At 53.6% G+C, this 18,897-nt stretch overlaps 1 protein-coding gene across 1 annotated transcript in view; it reads right to left on the reverse strand.

Moving 5' to 3' along the window:
- Positions 1–275: 275 nt before the first annotated feature.
- Positions 276–18,897, reverse strand: part of MAN1C1 (mannosidase alpha class 1C member 1) — a 50,934-nt gene continuing 32,312 nt past the window's right edge. The window contains exons 4-13 of the mRNA XM_030964759.1: positions 15,345–15,460; positions 13,878–13,958; positions 11,880–11,974; positions 8,312–8,435; positions 6,227–6,320; positions 3,222–3,337; positions 2,827–3,046; positions 2,171–2,343; positions 1,667–1,782; positions 276–1,242 (exon numbers count right to left, since the gene is read on the reverse strand). Coding sequence (XP_030820619.1) covers positions 1,122–1,242; positions 1,667–1,782; positions 2,171–2,343; positions 2,827–3,046; positions 3,222–3,337; positions 6,227–6,320; positions 8,312–8,435; positions 11,880–11,974; positions 13,878–13,958; positions 15,345–15,460 — 1,256 coding nt within the window. The 3' untranslated portion in view covers positions 276–1,121. The remainder of the gene's footprint in view (positions 1,243–1,666; positions 1,783–2,170; positions 2,344–2,826; positions 3,047–3,221; positions 3,338–6,226; positions 6,321–8,311; positions 8,436–11,879; positions 11,975–13,877; positions 13,959–15,344; positions 15,461–18,897) is intronic.

Raw genomic sequence — 18,897 nt, forward strand, 5'->3', positions numbered from 1 at the left:
ATGAGATGTGATGGGTGGTAAATGTGTTTTAAGAGCACAGAAAAAAAAAAAAGTATATAAAAATACATCAGGAGCAAGGATTTTGGTTTAGTTACAGTTGTGACACCACAGAGTCACAGAATGGCTGAGGCTGGAGGGGACCTCTGGGGTGGCCCTGTCCCAGTTCCTGCTCAGGCAGGGCCACCTGTCCCCAGGGCTGTGTCACCTGTCACTGTCCCTGTCCAGTGACGGGCCCCAGGGCTGGTCAGCTTTCCCCAGGGCTTCCCTGGCCCCTGGAGAGGTCCTGCGGGCTGCTGCCCTCAGGATCCTGAACTCACCATCCACGGCCTCTCCAGCCTTGGATCTCGCTCTGGGCTCAGCAGAGCCCCTCTGTTGGCTCCTGTGTCCCTTGCAGGAGGAGTTTCTCACTCCAGGAGCCTCCAGGATTGCTCCTGAGTTACCCCTCCAGCAGGGATCAGGGTGGTTCAAGTGCCCCCTGAAATCTGTAAATTCCAGCCTGAGCTGCTCCTGTCTGTGCAGGGTCTGATCCTCTCGTTTTCCCAGTAAAACATCACCTCTCCCTGCCCTCCCTTCACTCCTGAGCTCTCAGCACCTCCTCAGCCATCCCCAAGAATTCCAGCTGCTCTCCCACACCAGGGACAACTCCCCTTCCTCGTTCTCCTGCAGAGCCCCCAGAGCCCAGCACCACAAAGCCCAGAATACTGAGAGCTGTTCACTGGAAAGGTGATAAATCCAAGAGCAGGTAAAAGGCAGAAATGAACCAGAGAAAGGAAAGGAGGATGTGTGTGTGTTTGTGTGTGTGTAAAGTCTATTTTATGGCAAACTTCCAGTCCTTTGGCCACTATAAAGCAAAATCAGTGGATTTCATATAAATTCTCTGTATAAAGGAATGTCTATGAACTGTGTACAGTATGGCCCAGAATAAACATCTCATCATCAGCCTAATAGAGCTCCTCACAGAGGAAAAGAAGGTGCTTAGTCATGGTTCATCTTCCCAAGAAAATCCTGTCCGCAATTGGACTAGTGCCCCAAAACACCATTTCAGGAACAACAGGAATTCCTTCAATGGAAAGGAAAAGCAGAGTCTGCCCAGGCTGGGGGAGCAGGAGCTGGGCAGGGCCTCAGGGCTGCCCTGCTGCTTTCAAGTCCGTGTGGTTGATGGGCAGGGGGTGAGCCTCCGTGTTGAACACCCAATCCTCCAGGGACAGCACGTCATCTTCACAGAACAGAAGATAGAGGTACCTGCAGCCACAGGACAGGGACACACAGGAGAGGCTGAAGGAGCTCAGCAGGGCTCCAGGCAGGCACAGGCAGCAGCATGGGACACATTCCCACCTCCCTGGACATCCCCACCCTTCCCAGGTAACCCAGCTCTGGATCACAGCAGAGCTCTTCAGCCCCAGCCCCTGGGAAGGAGCCTCCAGGGAGCCAAGGGCAGCAGAGATTCTGCTGCAGGAAACTCCCAAAGCTTTCCAGCCTTGCCCAGTTTCCCCCAGAAAGGATTGGCTTGGAAAGATCCTGGAAGCTCCTCTGGTTCCAGCCCCCTGCCCTGGGCAAGGACACCTCCCCTGGGAAGAGAAGACTTCCCCCTCATCATCTGCGGCTCCTTGAGCAGCTGCTGCAGGAGCTGTGCTGCCCTGGAAGGCCCCTGGGAGCCCAGACCTACTTCAGGGTCTCTGCGAGGAAGAAGCTCTGCTGCATGTTGTCGTGGGTGGGCGTGGTGGTGTACACGTCTCGGATGCCAGAGAAGCCAGCTTCCACCCTGCAGTACTTCTCCAGGGCCTGGGGGGAAACAGAGCCCTCAGCCACCCCCAGCAGTGCGGGGAGCAGCAAACACCCTCAGTGGAGATAACCCTGAACTGAGGCACTTTGTGTATTCCTGCCCCATTGCTCATGGATTTGAGATCCTGCCCCATTGCTCACAGGTTCGAGAACAATCTGGGTCAAAAGGAACCTTCAAAATCACCCAGTTCCACCCCCCTACCACGGACAGGGTCACCTCCCTCTAAACCAAGCCTCCCAGAGCCCCATCCAACCCAGCCTGGAGCATTCCTGACCCATCTCAGCGTTTAACACGATTTCAATAATTTCCGCTCCTCCCTCCTACCGAAGCCAAGATTTCCACAGGAATGCAGGAACCCCACGAGCTCCGTGCCCTTTTCAGCCTTACCTGGACCACCTCCCAGCCCCAGTGCCTGTACTTGGGCTGGTGGGTGAGCCTCCAGAGGTACATGTAGCTCTCCACCACCTCGGGCCGCAGGATGTAGTAGCGCTCGCTGAGCCGCGTGGCCGTGGCCTCGCTGCCCGCGTCGAAGCGGAACGCCTCGGGGCCCAGCTTGGTGTCTGGGGACAAGCACAGCACTGTCACTGCCAGGCCAGCAGCAGCAGGACACCAGCCAGGTGCCTTCGGGCTGCTCAGCACGCCAGGGTTTGCCTAAGGCTTTGCTGAGCCTTTTTTTCTGCAGTGCCTTTGGAGAGAAGGGATCAGGATGGTGATAAAACCAACTGCACTGGTTTTATAATCAGAAAATCGGGGGTATGTTGGTCTGCGGTGAGGAATCCCAATCTCTTGCAAGCACTATCCAGCACTCAGATCCCTGCTTTCAACACCAACCCTCTCCCTGCTGGAAAAAATTGGTTCATGGTGCCCAGAGCAGCTGGGGCTGCCCCTGGATCCCTGGCAGTGTCCCAGGCCAGGCTGGACACTGGGGCTGGGAGCAGCCTGGGACAGTGGGAGGTGTCCCTGACCATGGGATGGAATTTAAGGTCCCTTCCAGCCCAAACCCCCCTGGCAGGGCAGGCAATGCCCCCCTGCACTCCAGGTACCTGAGCGTGCGTAGGACTCGTGGCAGGTGCTGGTGATCTCTGCTGCCAGCTCCATGTGCCTCTGCCTCCTGTCCCCCGGGCTGTGCTGGGCCCCCAGGGCAATCATGCCCCCAGAGAAGCAGGCCAGGTGCCCCATCTTGTGATCCAGGATGCCACCCCTCCACTCTGCAATGTAGGTCAAGCCTCCTGCAGACTTTTTCACCAAATGCTTTTCTATTGCCTAGAGGGATGAAAATCAGGATCTCAAGAGAGTGGACAGTGAGTAAAACTTACTCAGTGTTAGTTAGTGCCAGGAGTGAGTACCACGGAAACCAGGAGGCTCATTCTGAAGGTCTGAACCCTTCTCATGAACCATGTCCCCCCCAAAAACCAGGGAGCAGCAGCTGGCTCCTCACCTCCAAGGCATCGTCGTACATCTTCTTAGCTTCAGAGTCCTTCTTGTCTGACATCAGCCAGGATTTGATGAGATATTCATAAAAGCTGTCCCCGAGCCCCCCGATGGAGACGTGGTCTGTGGTGGGAAAGCCAGGAAAGAGCTTCAGCTTCATGGCAGACAGTGAGCAGCTGCCTTACAAAGGGGAAACAACCTCGTCCTATTTAATGCCCTTGTTCTCTCCTTCCTCTGCCCAGCTTCCTGGGGAGAGCTTGCAGCATTGCTTTTCAGAGAGGAAGAAAGGTGGAAAGTGCAATCAGGAGAAAAATGTTCTGTCATTTTCCAGAGCATTAGTATCCCTTAGCAGAACCATTCAGAGGCCTTATTTTACAAGTTATTTATCCTGCAACGTGAAGATGCTTCCTGTTTATGGAGCCATCATCATAAATCCAGCCTCATAAAGCAAAAGCAGCGGTGGGTACTGAGGGATTTCCATCTGGATGGAGCCCCTGGGAGCTGTCCCTGCCTCAGGAAAGGAAGGAGAGGTGTTTGGATCCCACAGAGCTGCCAGCAAGGGGCTGTGGACACACTCCTGGGCTTTGCCATTTGTATTCCTGCCTCACTGAGGACTCTGAGCCCTGGGGGAGGCTGGGGCTTGCTGGCACATTAAAATGATAAAGTCAGGTACAGGGATGTGCGCTGCATGTTTTCCTCTGCAGAAATGAAATTTCCCAGGCTGTCTGCTCAGAGCACCCCCTGCTCTGACCTCCCAGGAGGTGCTGAGGGATTGCAGAGTGAAATGGGCCTGGCAGCTGCAGGTTTGTGCCTGGGGGGAGCTGCTGGATGCATTTCCAGCTCCAAACTCTGCCACAGGGGGAACAGCAGCGTTCTCCCTCTTTACAGCACTCAAGCACTCCCATTTTTAGGAGAGCAAGACAAATGGCCCTCCCTGGACTGAGCCATCCTGTTAATTAACAAATTAACAGTGTCCCCCCCGGCTCTGCCCCACCATCATTTCTCAGCTAAGCTCATGCAGCAGGTGTCAGAGCTGCTCAGATTTTTGTTTCCCCTCTCCTTGTACACAGATAAAGTCCCGAGGCTTATTCCAAATGCTGAATCCTCCCAGCAGCACAAACCAACAGCCACACATCATTTTCCTGACCTGAAGAGCAAACATCCCTGACACAGTGTGTCCAGTGATCCAGGGAATAATCCCCAGCAAAACAATGAGATTAAACACCCGGCTGCTGTGCCAGCAGGGAGGGCAGGGGATTTGCAAACACAGGCTGCCTTTAAAGAGCAGCTCTGTGATCCTCAGTGTGTCATTCAGAAACTCCCCAAAGCTGCAGCCCTGGTGCAGAACTGCTTTCCATGGGGCAGGGGTTGCCTCCCAGGCACCCTGCATCAATAAATCCACTGCCCCCAGGTAACAGCTGCCCTCCCACAGCCTCTCCACTGATGAGATCTGCTCCTTCAGCCAGGTCAAAGATACACCTTTTAAGAAAATCACAGCAATTTCAAGGAAAACAGCTTCCTGCAAAGAGCTTTAATGGCAAGAGAGAAAATGAGAGCCTGGCCTCTCCAGGGAGCTGCAGATGCCTCCCTGCTCTGGCCCTCATCTGTTTCTCCCCAGCAGCACTGGGGGTGCAGAAGGGGCTGATCACTCTTCTCCCTCCCTGGAATATGGGGTCAGATCCCAAGGTCACAAACAGCCTGTGAAAGTCTGGCTGGAACCAGGAAATCTCCAGGCATCTCCTGTCCCAGCAACCAGAAACTGCTTTTAATGGGCTCTGGAAAGCACCACCAGGCCCCTCTCTGAAAATAGAAATTAAATTCGTGGCAGAAGAGACAGAAAATAGAATTAAATTGGTGGCAGAAGAGATGAGGGCTTCCTCCCAGCACCAAAGGGCAGCTCTGGTTCAATGGGACAGCTGTGACCATCCCAGACACTGCTGGGACCAGCCCTGCCAGCTGAAGGTCAGGGATTGCTCAGAGCCAGAGCTCTGTCCCTGCCTGTTGCCACCAGAGCCACAAAAGCAGCACTGGGAGAGCTCTGGAGTGATCCAGCCCAGCAAGAAGTGCCACAGAGCACGGGGACACCAGGAGCTGCAGGACTCAGGGTAACCTGCCTGGATAACAAATGTCACCCACTGACAGGTTCAAAGCAGCCTCTGAAAGAGACTTTTCTTTGGCAACATCAAATCCAGCAGCCAGAACAAGCAGATCAATACCAGAGCAGAGAGTGGAGGCCACAGATCAGGGCCCAGCTGCAGAAGAGGCACCTCCTGCTCCTACCACAGGGCAGAGTCCTGAGGAGGGGCACAGCCCCTGTGTGCCACCTTCCCCTGCGTGAATTCCTCTTCCACAATTCCCCTGCCCTCTCCAAGACCTTCCCAGATTATTGCTCCAGTGCTGGGGCCCCAACAGGAGAGAAGCAAACATCCTTATCTCATCCTTCCTTCCCAAATGGCTCTGCAGAGCTGCCATGGTAACGGCAACAGGAATGCACAGGAGAATTCCTCCCTGCATCCGAGGGGGATCCGAGGGGGATCCAGGGCTCCTCCAAGCCCTCTGCCCCTCCAGGTGGTTCCTGCACTCTGGAGGGGAACTTCACTGTGCTCCCCATGCAGCTCCCTGTGCTGGCTGCAGGATCCCAGCCTGGGCTGGCTCCCAACACCTGTGGGATGAGCCCCTGTGCAGGGAAGGCCCCGATTCTCTCTCTGAGAACGCTCAGAGGGACACTCTCTGCAGCTGGGACACTCAGCAAGGCCCCAGTGGAGCTGGGACACTCAGCAAAGCTGATTCTCCCTCTGGAGCTGGGACACTCAGCCAGGCCCCAGTTCTCTCTCTGGAGCTGGAACACAGCTGGACACACATCTGGGGGTAAGGGCACAGCTCCTGCCCTGCTCCCTGCAAAGCCTGGCTTATCTCCTGTCCCACAGCCTGGCTGGCTGGCTGCTGTGCCAGGAGCCCCTGGGGAAGGAGGGGAGGAGGGGAGGCTGCCATGCTGCAGGCAGGGATACCTACGCTGCACCCAGCTCCCCGTCACCGGGCTCAGGAAGTTGGGGTACAGGCCCTGGGGCTTCTCCACTCTGCTGAGCACCCTGCGGATGTTCCTGACCTGTGAGAGAGCACAGACAGCCTGGGGTTAATGCTCTGCTGCCAGGGCTGCCCTCCCTCCATCCCTCCATCCCTCCCTGCCCAGCCCCTGCCCTGCTCCAGCCCAGCAGCCCGGACACAGCTCGGGGAGGGAGAGGCTCTTATTTCAATCCTTATCTCAGAAACAGCTCTGGAAACCCTGCAAAGCCCCAGGTCAGCTCACTGCCGTGGTACAGAAGAGATCTGGGAGATTTTGTCCTTCCAGCACCTGAAGGGGCTACAGGGAACTGGAGAGAGACTCTTCCCAAGAGCGTGGAGTGACAGGACGAGGGGGAATGGCCCCAGGGTAAAGGAGGCCAGGGTTAGGTGGGATATTGGGAGGAAATTCCTCCCTGTGAGGGTGGGCAGGCCCTGGCACAGGGTGCCCAGAGCAGCTGGGGCTGTCCCTGGATCCCTGGCAGTGCCCAAGGCCAGGCTGGACAGGGTTTGGAGCACCTGGGACAGTGGGAGGTGTCCCTGCCATGGCAAGGGTGGCACTGGAGGGGCCTTGAGGTCCCTTCCAAACCCAAATCTGATTCTTTGCTTGGGGATCTGGGTGGAAATGGGAGATGTGAGCCATGCCAGGGGTGATTTTTTCCATGATCCAAAGGGAAAGGAGTGGCAGGGATGAGTGACTCACAGAGCACTTAAATTCACCATGTGGTCACTTAACGTGATGAATTGGGGCCTTTAATTTCAACAGGAGACAGTTCCCTTAATACCCCAGAACAGCCAGCACTTAACTCTCTAAAGCCTCCCTTGGCTTCACCCCCATTAAATCCAACAGGCCTTTCCCTTAAGGGACCCAGTTAAATTCCATGCAGCATAAATATTCTATTATAACCTACAGAGCAGCTAATTTGCCCTAAACCTTTTACAAAATCAGACAATTTGCACGCCAAAAGCTGGCTACAGCCTTCAGCCAGTGCTTCCAAGGAAGTTGTCAGGCTCCCTAATATTTACTGGAGTTTAGGAGCTTGGCATATTCATGACAGGTTTGAATAAAAGACACAGATGGGCTTTAATTCCTGCTAAAATTGCCCAAGTCCCAAGCTGGGAGCTCATGAGCTGATCTGCTCCCCTGCAGGAACTTCCCACAGAAATTGTTGGGAAATTGGTGTGGGCTCTAACAGCCCACACCATCCCACATTTTCCCTCTCAGGGTGGTTGTGCTCCATTTTCTGTGCACACACCAGCCCAGGAGAGTCCCTCAGAAAGGTTTTGCCCTTTTCCCTCCACAGGCTTAGGAGGAGAAGAGGAAAATCTCTTAGGCTGGGGACAGAGGTTTGACCCTGGCTCAAAATGCCACGGTTTGAACCCAGAATGAGGATGCAGTTCTGGTTTTTAGCAGTGCATCCCCAGCATTTCCTCCTCTCTCCCCTCCCTTCATTTCCTCACACTGCTCCCTTTCCTGGCCTCTCTCAGCTCCCCGTCCCCGGCAGCAATTTGTCATTATCCCTGTCCCCAGAGCCTCAGCCTTGTCTCTGTTTCACATCACCAGCCTCCCTTGATCTCCCCACAGGGTTTCCTGGGTTTCCTGTTTCCCTTCGCCCTCTGCTTTTCCCTCCTCTGTGACACTCATTGCTCACCCCACCCTCACTGCTTTCCATCCCTTCCATCCCAGCTCCACTTTGCTCTCCCAGCTTCTTCCTCCCTTTTTTTTTTTTCCTGTCTCTCCTTCAAATCCCCTCCTTGTTTCACAGCTGACAGACCTGCACTGGACACATCCTGGAAAAGCAGAATTTTTGAGGGTTTTTTTGGCGATTCTGTCTGCTTGTACCCCGCTGTGGCACTCTGGAGCAGCCCCACTTCCCTTTGGGCTCTGCCTGGAACAATCTGTGTCCCTCAAAGAGGCTCCTGAGGGATCTGCATCCCCCTGATGGCTGTGCCCTTCTCTGGGTAAAATCCACACTGGGAAAAGCCCCGAGGAGGATGAAGAGGCCACCCCACAGGAGCCAGGCTGGGCTCACTTGCCTTTTCTGCAAACACTGGGTTGCCAGAGAGCTCGGAGAGGTGCAGGAACTCCAGGTGCAGGGTCCCAAATTCTGCCAGGATGCTGCTGCCAGCAGATGCCCAGCCCCAGCTCCAGCTCATGCCACTGCAAGGAGAGAAAAGGGAACTCTCACTGCCAGGAAACAGCCAGAGCCAAGGCAAGCCCTGCCTTTGCCAGGTGGCACTGGGGCATGGAAAGGACACAACACACAGATTTAGGACACACACACAGATTTAGGGACACACACACAGATTTAGGACTCACACACAGATTTAGGACAGACACACACACAGATTTAGGACTCACACACAGATTGTAGGACAGACACACAGATTTAGGGGACACACACAGGTTTTAGGACAGACAGACAGATTTAGGACAGACACAAAGATTTTCAGCAGCAGTTCCAGGGCCACTGAGCTGTGATTTTCCAGAGATTCTTTAGGACTGGGCTAACACACAGACTGCACAAACTGCACTTATTTTTGTGGGTGAGGAATTCCTCCTGAGCAGCTCAGCTGACAAACAGCTTTGGAGGAGCACTGCCACCCTGCCCTGCACAGATATTTGGGATCAAATATCCCTGTGGCACCCCACAGCTCTGGGTGTCCCTGGAACCCTCCAGCAGGACAATCCTGGAGGATGCAGGGTTGGATGTAACCAAGGCAGCCCCTGTGGGCGCTGCCCCAGAGGTGTGGTGGCTCCAGGTTTGCATCTCCTGGCAGTGAGTCCCGGGCAGGGGACAGCTCCAGGGACAGGTGGGGTGACACTAGATGGCGCCGGGAAGCTTGGCTGGGACAGAGAGAGGGGTTTGTTGGTTACAGGAGGTTAAAACTAATGATCCTGAGCACGAAAATTAAAAAAAAATAAAAAGAAGTTTCCCTTGTTGTGATGGAGAGGAAATCGTGGCAGGTCCCGAGCTGGCTGTTTGGTCACAGTGCTCAGTCCCTGCCCTGCAGGGTCACAGCCTCCCCTGCTCTGCTCTGGGACATGGAGAACCTGCCAGGAGTCCATTGCTGTCCTTGATTTACTGCCCTGGGGGAGGCTGCACCAAACACAGCCTCACAAACAGCGCAGCTCGGCTCAGCAGGGCTCAGCTCAGCTCGGCTCGGCTCAGCTGCCAAGTGGGGCCGTGTTTGTTGTCCCAGCAGCTCTGTGGGGTCCCAGAGAGCAGCACAAGGCTGCCCTCCCCAAAAGCACAGCACGGGATGTGCTCTGGAGCTGAGCCTGGGCTCAGACAGCACAGCAGAGCTGCTGGGGAGGGCCCGGGAGGGAGGACACAGAGCCCACGTGCAGCGAGCCCTGGCTCAGAGAGCAGCCTGCAGTGACCCCCTGCAGGAAAACGTTTTGTCAGCCTCACCAACTGGGCCTCCAGAGCTGCTCTGCTCTCCAGCAGCTCAGAGGAAGCCACTGTTTAAAGGACCTTGGCCTCCAAGGGAAAGGAACACGCCCAGAACCTCCTTTATCTCCCAGGTAAGTGGGTCTGGAATGTCAAATCATTGCCTTCCCCCGTGGGGATCCAAAGCAGCAAAACCAGTGGCGGGTCAGGAGAGAGGCCAGGAGAGGATGCTGAGGGAAAATCTGGAATACAGAGGGTTTAGGGACGTGTGAAGGAAAGAGCTGCAGCACAGGGAGAGCTCACAGAGCAGAGCACAGAGCAGAGCACGAGCAGCAGCTGGAGCACACAGAGCACTCCAGGGCCAGCGTGGCAGCTGGAGCAGCAGGATGGAAAGCAGGAGTGTGGGATGGGACACAGGGAAAAGCAGGAGTGTGGGATGGGACACAGAGCAAAGCAGGAGTGTGGGATGGGAACAGAGCAAAGCAGGAGTGGGAGATGGGACAGAGCAAAGCAGGAGTGAGAGATGGGACACAGGGAAAAGCAGGAGTGTGGGATGGGACACAGAGCAAAGCAGGCAGCCACAGGAAACTCTTCAGCAGAGAGGGGACCCCAGAGGAAAAGGTGACAGCAAGAGATAAAGGCAGCTGGTTATGGGAGAGCTGGAGGGGTGGCTGTGCTTGGGCCCTTGAAAATGAATGTGCAGAACTGACTCAGTGCCAAGGGTGTTTTTGGTTTCAAATTTCTGAACGTCCCTTTTAACCCACCCCCCAAGCTGCCACCAGCAGAGGCCCACACACGCTGCAGGACCCTCCTCCTCCTCCTTCTGGGATGCTCAGATCTCTCTGGAATTAGCACATCCGTACAAAAGCAGAACTGGAGGGAGAATTCCTCGTTGCAAAACTCTTCTGGGCTTTGTTCTAGCCCTGATGTTTGGGTCAGTGTGGTCTCACAGCCTCACCTCGTGCTCCCCTTGCACACTGAGTAATTCCCATTCCCTGGGGGCTCACAGCCTTTGGCTGCTCAGGCTGTGGATGCAGCTCCCTCCATCCCTGCTCCTAAATCAGCTGGCACTCCAGCCCTCACAGCAGCAGCCCCAGAGCTCCAGGCAGCACTGGGGGCTCTGTCGATTCTCTCTGCTCTCACTCAAGGTCATCAGCAAAACACTTTGGGAATGTCTGGGCAGACAGAGGCTGCTTCAATTGTCTTCACAAAGGGCAGGGGAGGGTTTGGCATTTCTGTGAAAGGTTAGTCTCTGCAGAGCCTTTATCAGGCACAGAGGAAGCAGGATGTCTGTGCTGTAAAAAAAGACAATTACAGTGCTGCTGGTGGCTCCAGTTTTCCTCGGGATCAGGAGCACATCAGACAGCTGAGGGCTGACAGTGATATTTGAGCAACGCAGCAGCGTGAGCCAAATGTTTGGAAGTCTTTTGCTCGAAGAGCCAAGGAGGAGATTTGGGCTAAGGGCTGGAAAATGACTCTGAGGGTTTCGCAAGAGGTGAGGATGAAAGGCTTTGTTAACCCACATTTCCTGCAGCTCTCACCCGTGGATTTTGTTTGGATGCATCAGAAGCAGCAAATCCAAATCCAAATCCTGCCTGGCTGGCAGGGCATTGTCTGCCAGGAGAGGCAGGAGCAGCAGGGCAGCCCCAGCTCTGCTCTGCTTGCTGCCAGACCTTTTGCAGGGAGGGACTGACTGAACTCAGCTGCCTCCCTGGCCACGAGAACATCACCAACCTGAATTCTGGCCCTGAGGAAGGACAGAGCCTGGCTGAGGGCTGTGTGCTGTATTCTGTTTTCCAGCACCAAAACTGTCAGCCAGTCCCATCCACTCCCTTGCCCAGTTTTTCCAATTTTTAAATCCATTTTTCCTGGATGAATTCACATGCATCTAGTTGAGCACACTGCAAAAATCCATGCTATGAGCAGAGTAGAAAATCACCTTTCACAGAACATGAGAGTGAGGAAAATGCTCCTGCAGCAGGGAGCCCTGTCAGGAGGCAGAGGAAGAAACTGTGGCCAGCCCCAAATTAATTAATAAAACACAGCTGGGTCTGACCTGAGTCACCTGCAATCTGTGCCAAGGTCTGAGCTGGCAAAGCAAGTGACCTGCAGGAATCTGCCCTAGAGGGGACAGCTCTGAGGAGCTGCTGCTGCCCCTGGTCCTTCCCAGCTCCCAGAATAAAGGAAAAGCTGCTGAGGCTGTGCCTTGCCTGCCCAGGTTGATGACTCCACGTGGGATTCCAGTGGGGGTGTTGAAGGCTGGCAGAAGTTTCTCTCCAAGTTCCAGGGCTTTGCTTTTGAACACCTGTTAAAAGGGAGGATAAATATTTGATGGAATGAATCACAGAGGATTCCCCACATCTCCTTTTCCAAACACACAGTTATAAAACACTGGAGGTGCTGCAGAACCCCTGCTCCAGGTGTGCTGTGCCCTGGCTCCCCTGCACAAAAAGTCTGAACCAGAAATCTCACTGAACTTGGGCATCTCTGAATTTCCTCTCAAATCTGCACTAAACCAGCACCCAAAGGCTCAGCCTGGACCAGAGCACCTCAGAACAGCACCCTGTGATCTGAGCTGATCCACAGTGCTCTCCAAATCCTTCCCACTCCCAGCATGGCAGAGAACAGAAGGAGCTGCAATGGCTGAGCTGAAATCAGAAATCCTTCTGGGCTGAAGCACTGCTAGATTTACAACACGGGCTTGCCCAGATTTTGTTTTCATCTCCTGTTGTAAAAAACATGATTTGCAACCAACCATCCTCTCCTTGCAGCTCTTGGCCAAGAAGGATTGGTGGTTTCATGGCTAAGCTGCTCCTTTTGCACGGGTAATGCCTCAGTTTTGGGCTTTCCACTCAAATTGCAGCTTATGGTGCCTTGCAGCACAAAGCAAGCACACACAATTATTTTGGGACAGGCTGATACCAGCACTAATCTTCACTGCAGAGATTAGTCCTGATCAAGAGAAGCCTCTAAGTGACTTAGGAGATAAAGCACAAGCCTTTTACCTCTAGCCCTGTGGTGGTGGCTCTCAGAAAGCAGGAATTCATTGCTCTAAAAATACAGCACTGAGGAAACCTGAGCTCTCCTGTGGGCTCTCAGACCTTTGATACTCTCACAAGGAAACAGGGGGTTGGTTCAGAGGGGAAAGCAAGAGCAGGGACTGGGTTCTGCCTTTCAGTGACACTGGGTAAGCGACAGGCACTGCCCCAGCTGCTGGTGGGACTTCAAGAGGTCACTGCTGGAGTTTTATGGTTTAATGTGGCTTCTCTTTGCTCTGTTGATCTGAAACCCGTTGAAGTTGTCACTGAGGCAGACTCTGAGTGGGGGCACTGAGTCTTTGGGAGTTTTCCCTGGAGGGAAATCCCAGAGGGAAGTCATTCCTGGGATTTGAACACATTTGAACACATTTGAAACACAGCTAAGCAAGAGAGCTGCTCCTGGATCAATGGTGTCAGTGTGCAGGAGCCATCCCACCCTGGGTGCTGGGGCAGCAGCAGAGCTGAGCTCTCCTTTAGGGCCACTCCTCACACAACTCCCCCTGAACCAGAGTTTCAGCCTCCCAGGGCAGAGCATTAATTAATAATCTCCTCATCTCCCTACAGATGTAAAATTCCAGCCCAGGCACACCAGCAGAGAGATGATGGCATTGTGCCTGGGCTGGGCAGGAGGGAGGGCAGTGGAAATGAGATCTCTGCTTCAGCCAGGGCTCCAGCACCCACCGCAGGGGCTGTGACACCAGCCCTGCACCCCGGGGCACTGCAGCTCAGCAATTCCTGCTCCACAGGCAAGTGGGGAGCCCCTGCCCCTCCCAGCTGCCCTCCTTAGCCCGAGGCAGGATCTGGGATGATGTCTGATGAAATCTCACCCGACTTGCAAGAGAGAGGAACAAGTACAGAGACAAAGATCCTCTGCAAATGGCATTTCCCCGGGGAGCAATGTGTCCAACTGCAAACGTGTCTGGCTAGAATTGCCCACAGGAGGGAAGATCTCTGGCAAATGAGCCATGCACGGTGTGTGCAAGGTAATTATTCGAGGCTTAATTAAGGGAACATTAGTGGCATTTCCATATTCACAAAAAGGATGGGTTTAGCCTGTTGTTAAGGGGGGATTATCTGATGCTCAGGGCAGGGCTCTCAGCTGGTTCCTGGGGCTGTGGGGACACTGTGGGGACACTCCAGGGGCTGTGGGGACACTCTGTGGGGACACACCTCCTCTCCAGTCAGGTAGTAGGTGGCCAGCAGCCCCCCGATGTAGCGGATGTTCACCTCGAACAGGGAAGCTTCTCCATTCTGCAAAGACAAAGGACAGCCCTCAGCCCTGTGCCCATCTCCCAGCACTCTGCAGGGACAGGGGGAGCCTGGAGGGAAGGGAAACACCCAAACTGCCCCATTCATCACCTGAGGCAGCACCCGGGTCAGGCAGGGCAGATCACACAATCACAGAACCTCATCCAGCCCCAACCCCTGGCCCTGCCCAGACCCCCCAACAACCCCACCCTGGGCATCCCTGGAGTGGTGTCCAAGAGCTCCTGGAGCTCTAATCCAGCCTAAACTTCCCCCAGCACAAGTTCAGGCAGATCACTGCACTCAGTGTCCAGCAGAGCTTGTGGGCCCTGCAGTCCCTGTCCTGCCTTTCTGGACTGTGAGAGCTCCTTGTAGAGAGGCAATATTGAATTAATTTCCCCCTGCCTCCCTTGCTGTGCTCCCTGACTCCACTGATCAATCCATAGCATTCACTCTTGTCTTTACAGATCAATCTATTCTGCAGGCCAAGATTAAAAGCTTTTATGAAATCCAGATAAATTATCTCGCAGTTGATTTTGTCCCTTGTTTATCGATTCAGTAACAGACTGAGACCATTCACCAGATTTATCAGATGTGGGCTGCCTTTTATGAATCCATGAATGCCAGTGGTGCCCTCCCAAATGATGCTTCTCTGCAAAGGCAGCTGCAGGCATTGTTCCCGTGGGAGAACCATTCCTCACAACAACTAGACTGGCATTAAACAAACACAAGTTTGAGCTGCACTTTGCTTTTAACATTCTCTGTGTGCCACTGATGAGATGCCATCAGCTGGGGGTGAGGGATGCAGGGGCAGAGGAGGGACAGCACCTTCAGCTGCCAGCCCAGCTGCGCTGCACCAGAGCCCCAGCACAGCTCAGCAGCCCCAGGGAGAAGCAGCTCTGGCTGTTTCCAGAGGTGATGCCCAAACCCTGGCTCCCCTGTGCTCCCCCTGTGCTGCTGAGGTGTCACCAGGTCCCAGCAGTGACACCAACAAAGGGCCCAGACAAGGGGAGCTGGGCTTACAACCCTAATCTAATTTAATAAGGAAATTTAATAAGGAAATCTCGTTTTATCACAGGCAGACATTTACCTGAGATGAAACAGAACTTGTTCTCTGATGAGCAACATTTCCTTGGAGTGTGTAATAGTGAGAGTCTGTTTCCATAACCCAGAGCAGAACACAAGAACCATTAAACACTGAACCTTGTCAGCCAGGTGAGGCTGATCTGCTGGCCCCTGCTGCAAACTGGGCTGAATCCCTGCACTGCTCCCTTTGGCCTCAGAAAGAAAATCAGCCGAGTGGTTTCTTCCCCCGCAGAGCTCGTGGGGAAGATTGTGATCAGGGCTGGCAGCTGAGGTGGCACAGGCAGGCACTCCCAGCAGCTGACTCACCACGTTCAAGTCAAAGCTCTTCTCCACCCACTGCTTGGCTTCCTGGAATTCCTCCTCGAGCTCCATGATGTACAGGGTGTCTAAGGCATCGATCACAGTTGCTCCTCGAAGGCCTCCTGTGTGGCAGAAACACAGCAGAGAGATGAAAGCACAGCTCTGAGTCAGCCTGGGGGGCTGGCACAGGCAGAGCAGCTCCCAGGCCCTGTGCTGGGGGTGCCTGGGGAGCATCTTCCACCTGGGCTGCTCAGCCCTGCACACACCATTTCCACAGGCCTGAGAGAATGCTGAGCTCTGGAAGAACTTCTGGTGGTCTTTGCAGGGGTCCCAGGATGAGGGAAGAGATGAGAATGTTGACTCCATGTTTCAGAAGGCTCGATTTATTATGATACATATTTTTATGATATATATTTTTATTATATTTATTATATTACATATTGTTTTTATGATATATTATTATATTATATGTTTTAGGATACATTATATAATATATAATAAAATATATAATATAATAATCAATCTTATGATATATTATTATTGTTTTATTATACATTTTTAGTATATATTATATTATTTTATTATATATTTTATTAGATATTATTTTATTATATATAAAATATTATTTTATGATATATATTATATTAAAACTATACTAAAAAGAATAGAAGAAAGGATTTCATCAGAAGGCTGGCCAAGAATAGAAAAAGAATGGTAACAAAGGCTTGTGACTGAGACAGTCCAGACAGCTGGGCTGTGATTGGCCATAAATTAGAAACAACCACATGACACCAATCCCAGATGCACCTGTTGCATCCCACAGCAGCAGATAACCATTGTTTGCATTTTGTTCCTGAGGCCTCTCAGCTTCTCAGGAGAAAAGATCCTAAGGAAAGGAATTTTCAGAAAATATCCTGGCTACAAGAACTCCCCCAAGAACAGCTCAGGGTCCACACCTGAAGCCCCCAGGCACCAGTGCAAGCCCTGGCCTTGCTCCCATCCCTGCTCAGCAATGTTTGTGCTCTCACCGAGGGACACAGGGACTGGGTCTGACTCTGATGTGCACCCAGAGAAGGGCTCAGCTCACCCATCCTGGGCTCCTTCCTCCTCTCAGCCTTCCCCTCCCCTAGGGAAGGATCCTGCCTTATTTTGTTGATGCTCCAAGATTGCAGTTTTGACACTTCTCAGCCAGCCAGCACATCATTGCTTTAATAAAAACCCAAGCAGGACTTTGCTGCTCCACCACCGATTGCTGCCTTTTGGATGCTGTCTGCATCAAAAGCAGGGGCTGGGGGAGAGCAGGGAGGCAGAAACAGCCTCCAGAAATCCATTTATTCCTGCAGGCCTGGGAAATGACCATCTCCCTGCAGCCACCTCCAGGAGCAGTGGGTGGATGGAGTCAAACAGTCACTGGATCAACTGGTGGGCTCCCAGAATCAGCTGGGCTGAAGTGGGCCTGGAATGTTTGCCAGAAGCACTGAGCATGGGAGAACAACACCGTGGCAGGCAGGGCTGCCTTCATCAGCCCTAATGATTCTTCAATATTAATGATTATGTGGTTTTTATACACTTTCCTGTTAGCAAGGAGGGACGTGACAGGGAGGCAGGGAGAGCATTTGAGCAGGGAAGGAAGGGCAGTGGCACCTGAGGCACAGCTGCTGCTGTGATACTCTGAGAGGAAAATCACACTGCTGGGCTCGCCTTAATTTGATGATATAATCAACAAAAGCTTTTCATAATCTGCAGAGAGACAATGAGGAAAGTTGGATTTGCTCAAGCTAAATGGAGACAAAGAGACAACAAACTCACCATTTTCTGGGATGATTAATTGAAGTGGGGAATATTGCTGGGATTGACAGAGCCTTTTATGTTTTTAGCAAGTCAGACCTTTAGCTCTGGGGACTGGGAGCTCTCTGCTTGGAGTGGCTCAGCTCTGCTGCCCGTGTTTGACAGAGTGGAGGGCAAACCTCGCTCCCTGCTGCTTTGTCTTTGTGTCACATTAAACATTTGTTTTAAATATTCCCTCACCCTCTGCATCAGAAGAACCTGGGGCTGTGTGTTCTGTACCAGGGGCTGGGCCGTGTTCCCTTTCTTCTGCACCAGCTCTGAAGAGCTGCAGATGCTCAGGGACTCCTCTCCTGCAGCCCCAGAGCCTGCCCAGGCCAGCAGGGGTGAAAAGGCAGCTCCTGCCCCTCCTGAGCACACAGCAAACCAGGGCCTGGCTGTGCCTGTCCCTGGCCAGGACAGAGGGCACCCACAGAGTCCCTGAGCCCCAGCCTGTGACTCCCATGCCAGGGCAGCACCTTCCCTCCCGCCTGCTCCTCCTTGGCTCCCTCAGAGCAGGAGGGAGCTGCAGGGGCAGCTGGCAGAATTTGGTGTGTGCACACCCCAGCAGCGCAGTGCAGCACCAACACACCCAGCTGGCAGGGTGGTGCCACCTCCTGCCACCTCCTGCCAGCTCTGTCACAGCGCCAGCACCTCTCCGCACCTGCACATTAGGGTGGGAGGGCTGCAATCAAAGGGGAGGCAGCTCGGAACCAAATCAAACCCCTCTCTGTCACTTCTGACTCTTGCTGACACCCTCAGCTGGAAATTGCTGGTTTCAGCCTGACTGTTCTTGCTCTGAGGGAGTGTTAAAGTAGGAACCAAGAAAACCCTGACAGAAACCCTGCTGGAAGTCCCCAGGGCTGGCAGCAGGACCCCACATCTGAGATTGTCTGTCCCAAACCCAAGTGGGCAATGAAAACCCCTCCTGATCCTGCCCCAGGCTGGCTGGGGTGGGGACACCTTCACCAGAACAGGGACCTCAGGAGGAATCCAGGGGGTCTGGGGACATTTCTGAGTGTCACAGCAGCTCTGGTGCCAGGGCCTCTGCCCAGAGCTGTCCCTGAGTGATGGCTGGGCAGGAGAAGCAGCAGCTGATGGGAGCAGACAAAGGTTCATCTCTCCCTGAGCTGAAGGAGCTGTGCCACCCTGGATTTGCTCTTTTGTGCAGCAGAAGAATGGAGAGAGGAGTGTGGGCAACAAGGCTGCTCTGTTCCTGCTGCCACCCACCCCAGGAGCTGCCACAGAGAGCACCAACCAACATTGACTTCATTAACACAACGCTGGGGAAAGGTGCTGGGTGGAAAGGAGCTGCCATTGGTGGCTTTGCCTTATTTTGTTTCTTCTTTTCTTAATTTCTTTTTTTTTTTTTTAGCCTGGACTCATCTGTACCTGCCTCTCCCAACACCTGAACAAGTGGCCTAACCCCAGCACTCACCCAGCCCCCAGAGCTTGGAAAAGTCTGATTTTCCAGAGGGGAGCAGCAGTGATGGGAGGGATGGAGAGCACTGCCTTCCCTCACCCCCCTCTTCCCAAAATAGCCACCGTGGAGTATCACAGGCCAGACAGACTTGAAGGGCTCCCAGCTGCAAGTCTGTCCCTTGAGAGCCTCAAAAAAAGCCACAAAAGTGATGCTTCAGCAGCCAAGCAGCTCTGAGTGGGCTCTGAAATAGCCTTTCGTCAGGAAGGAGAGCTCCTTCCAAAGGCTCTCCTGGACCCACCACACTCTCTGTGC

The sequence above is a fragment of the Camarhynchus parvulus genome, chromosome 23 (genome assembly GCF_901933205.1).
Source record: "Camarhynchus parvulus chromosome 23, STF_HiC, whole genome shotgun sequence".
Taxonomy (NCBI): domain Eukaryota; kingdom Metazoa; phylum Chordata; class Aves; order Passeriformes; family Thraupidae; genus Camarhynchus; species Camarhynchus parvulus.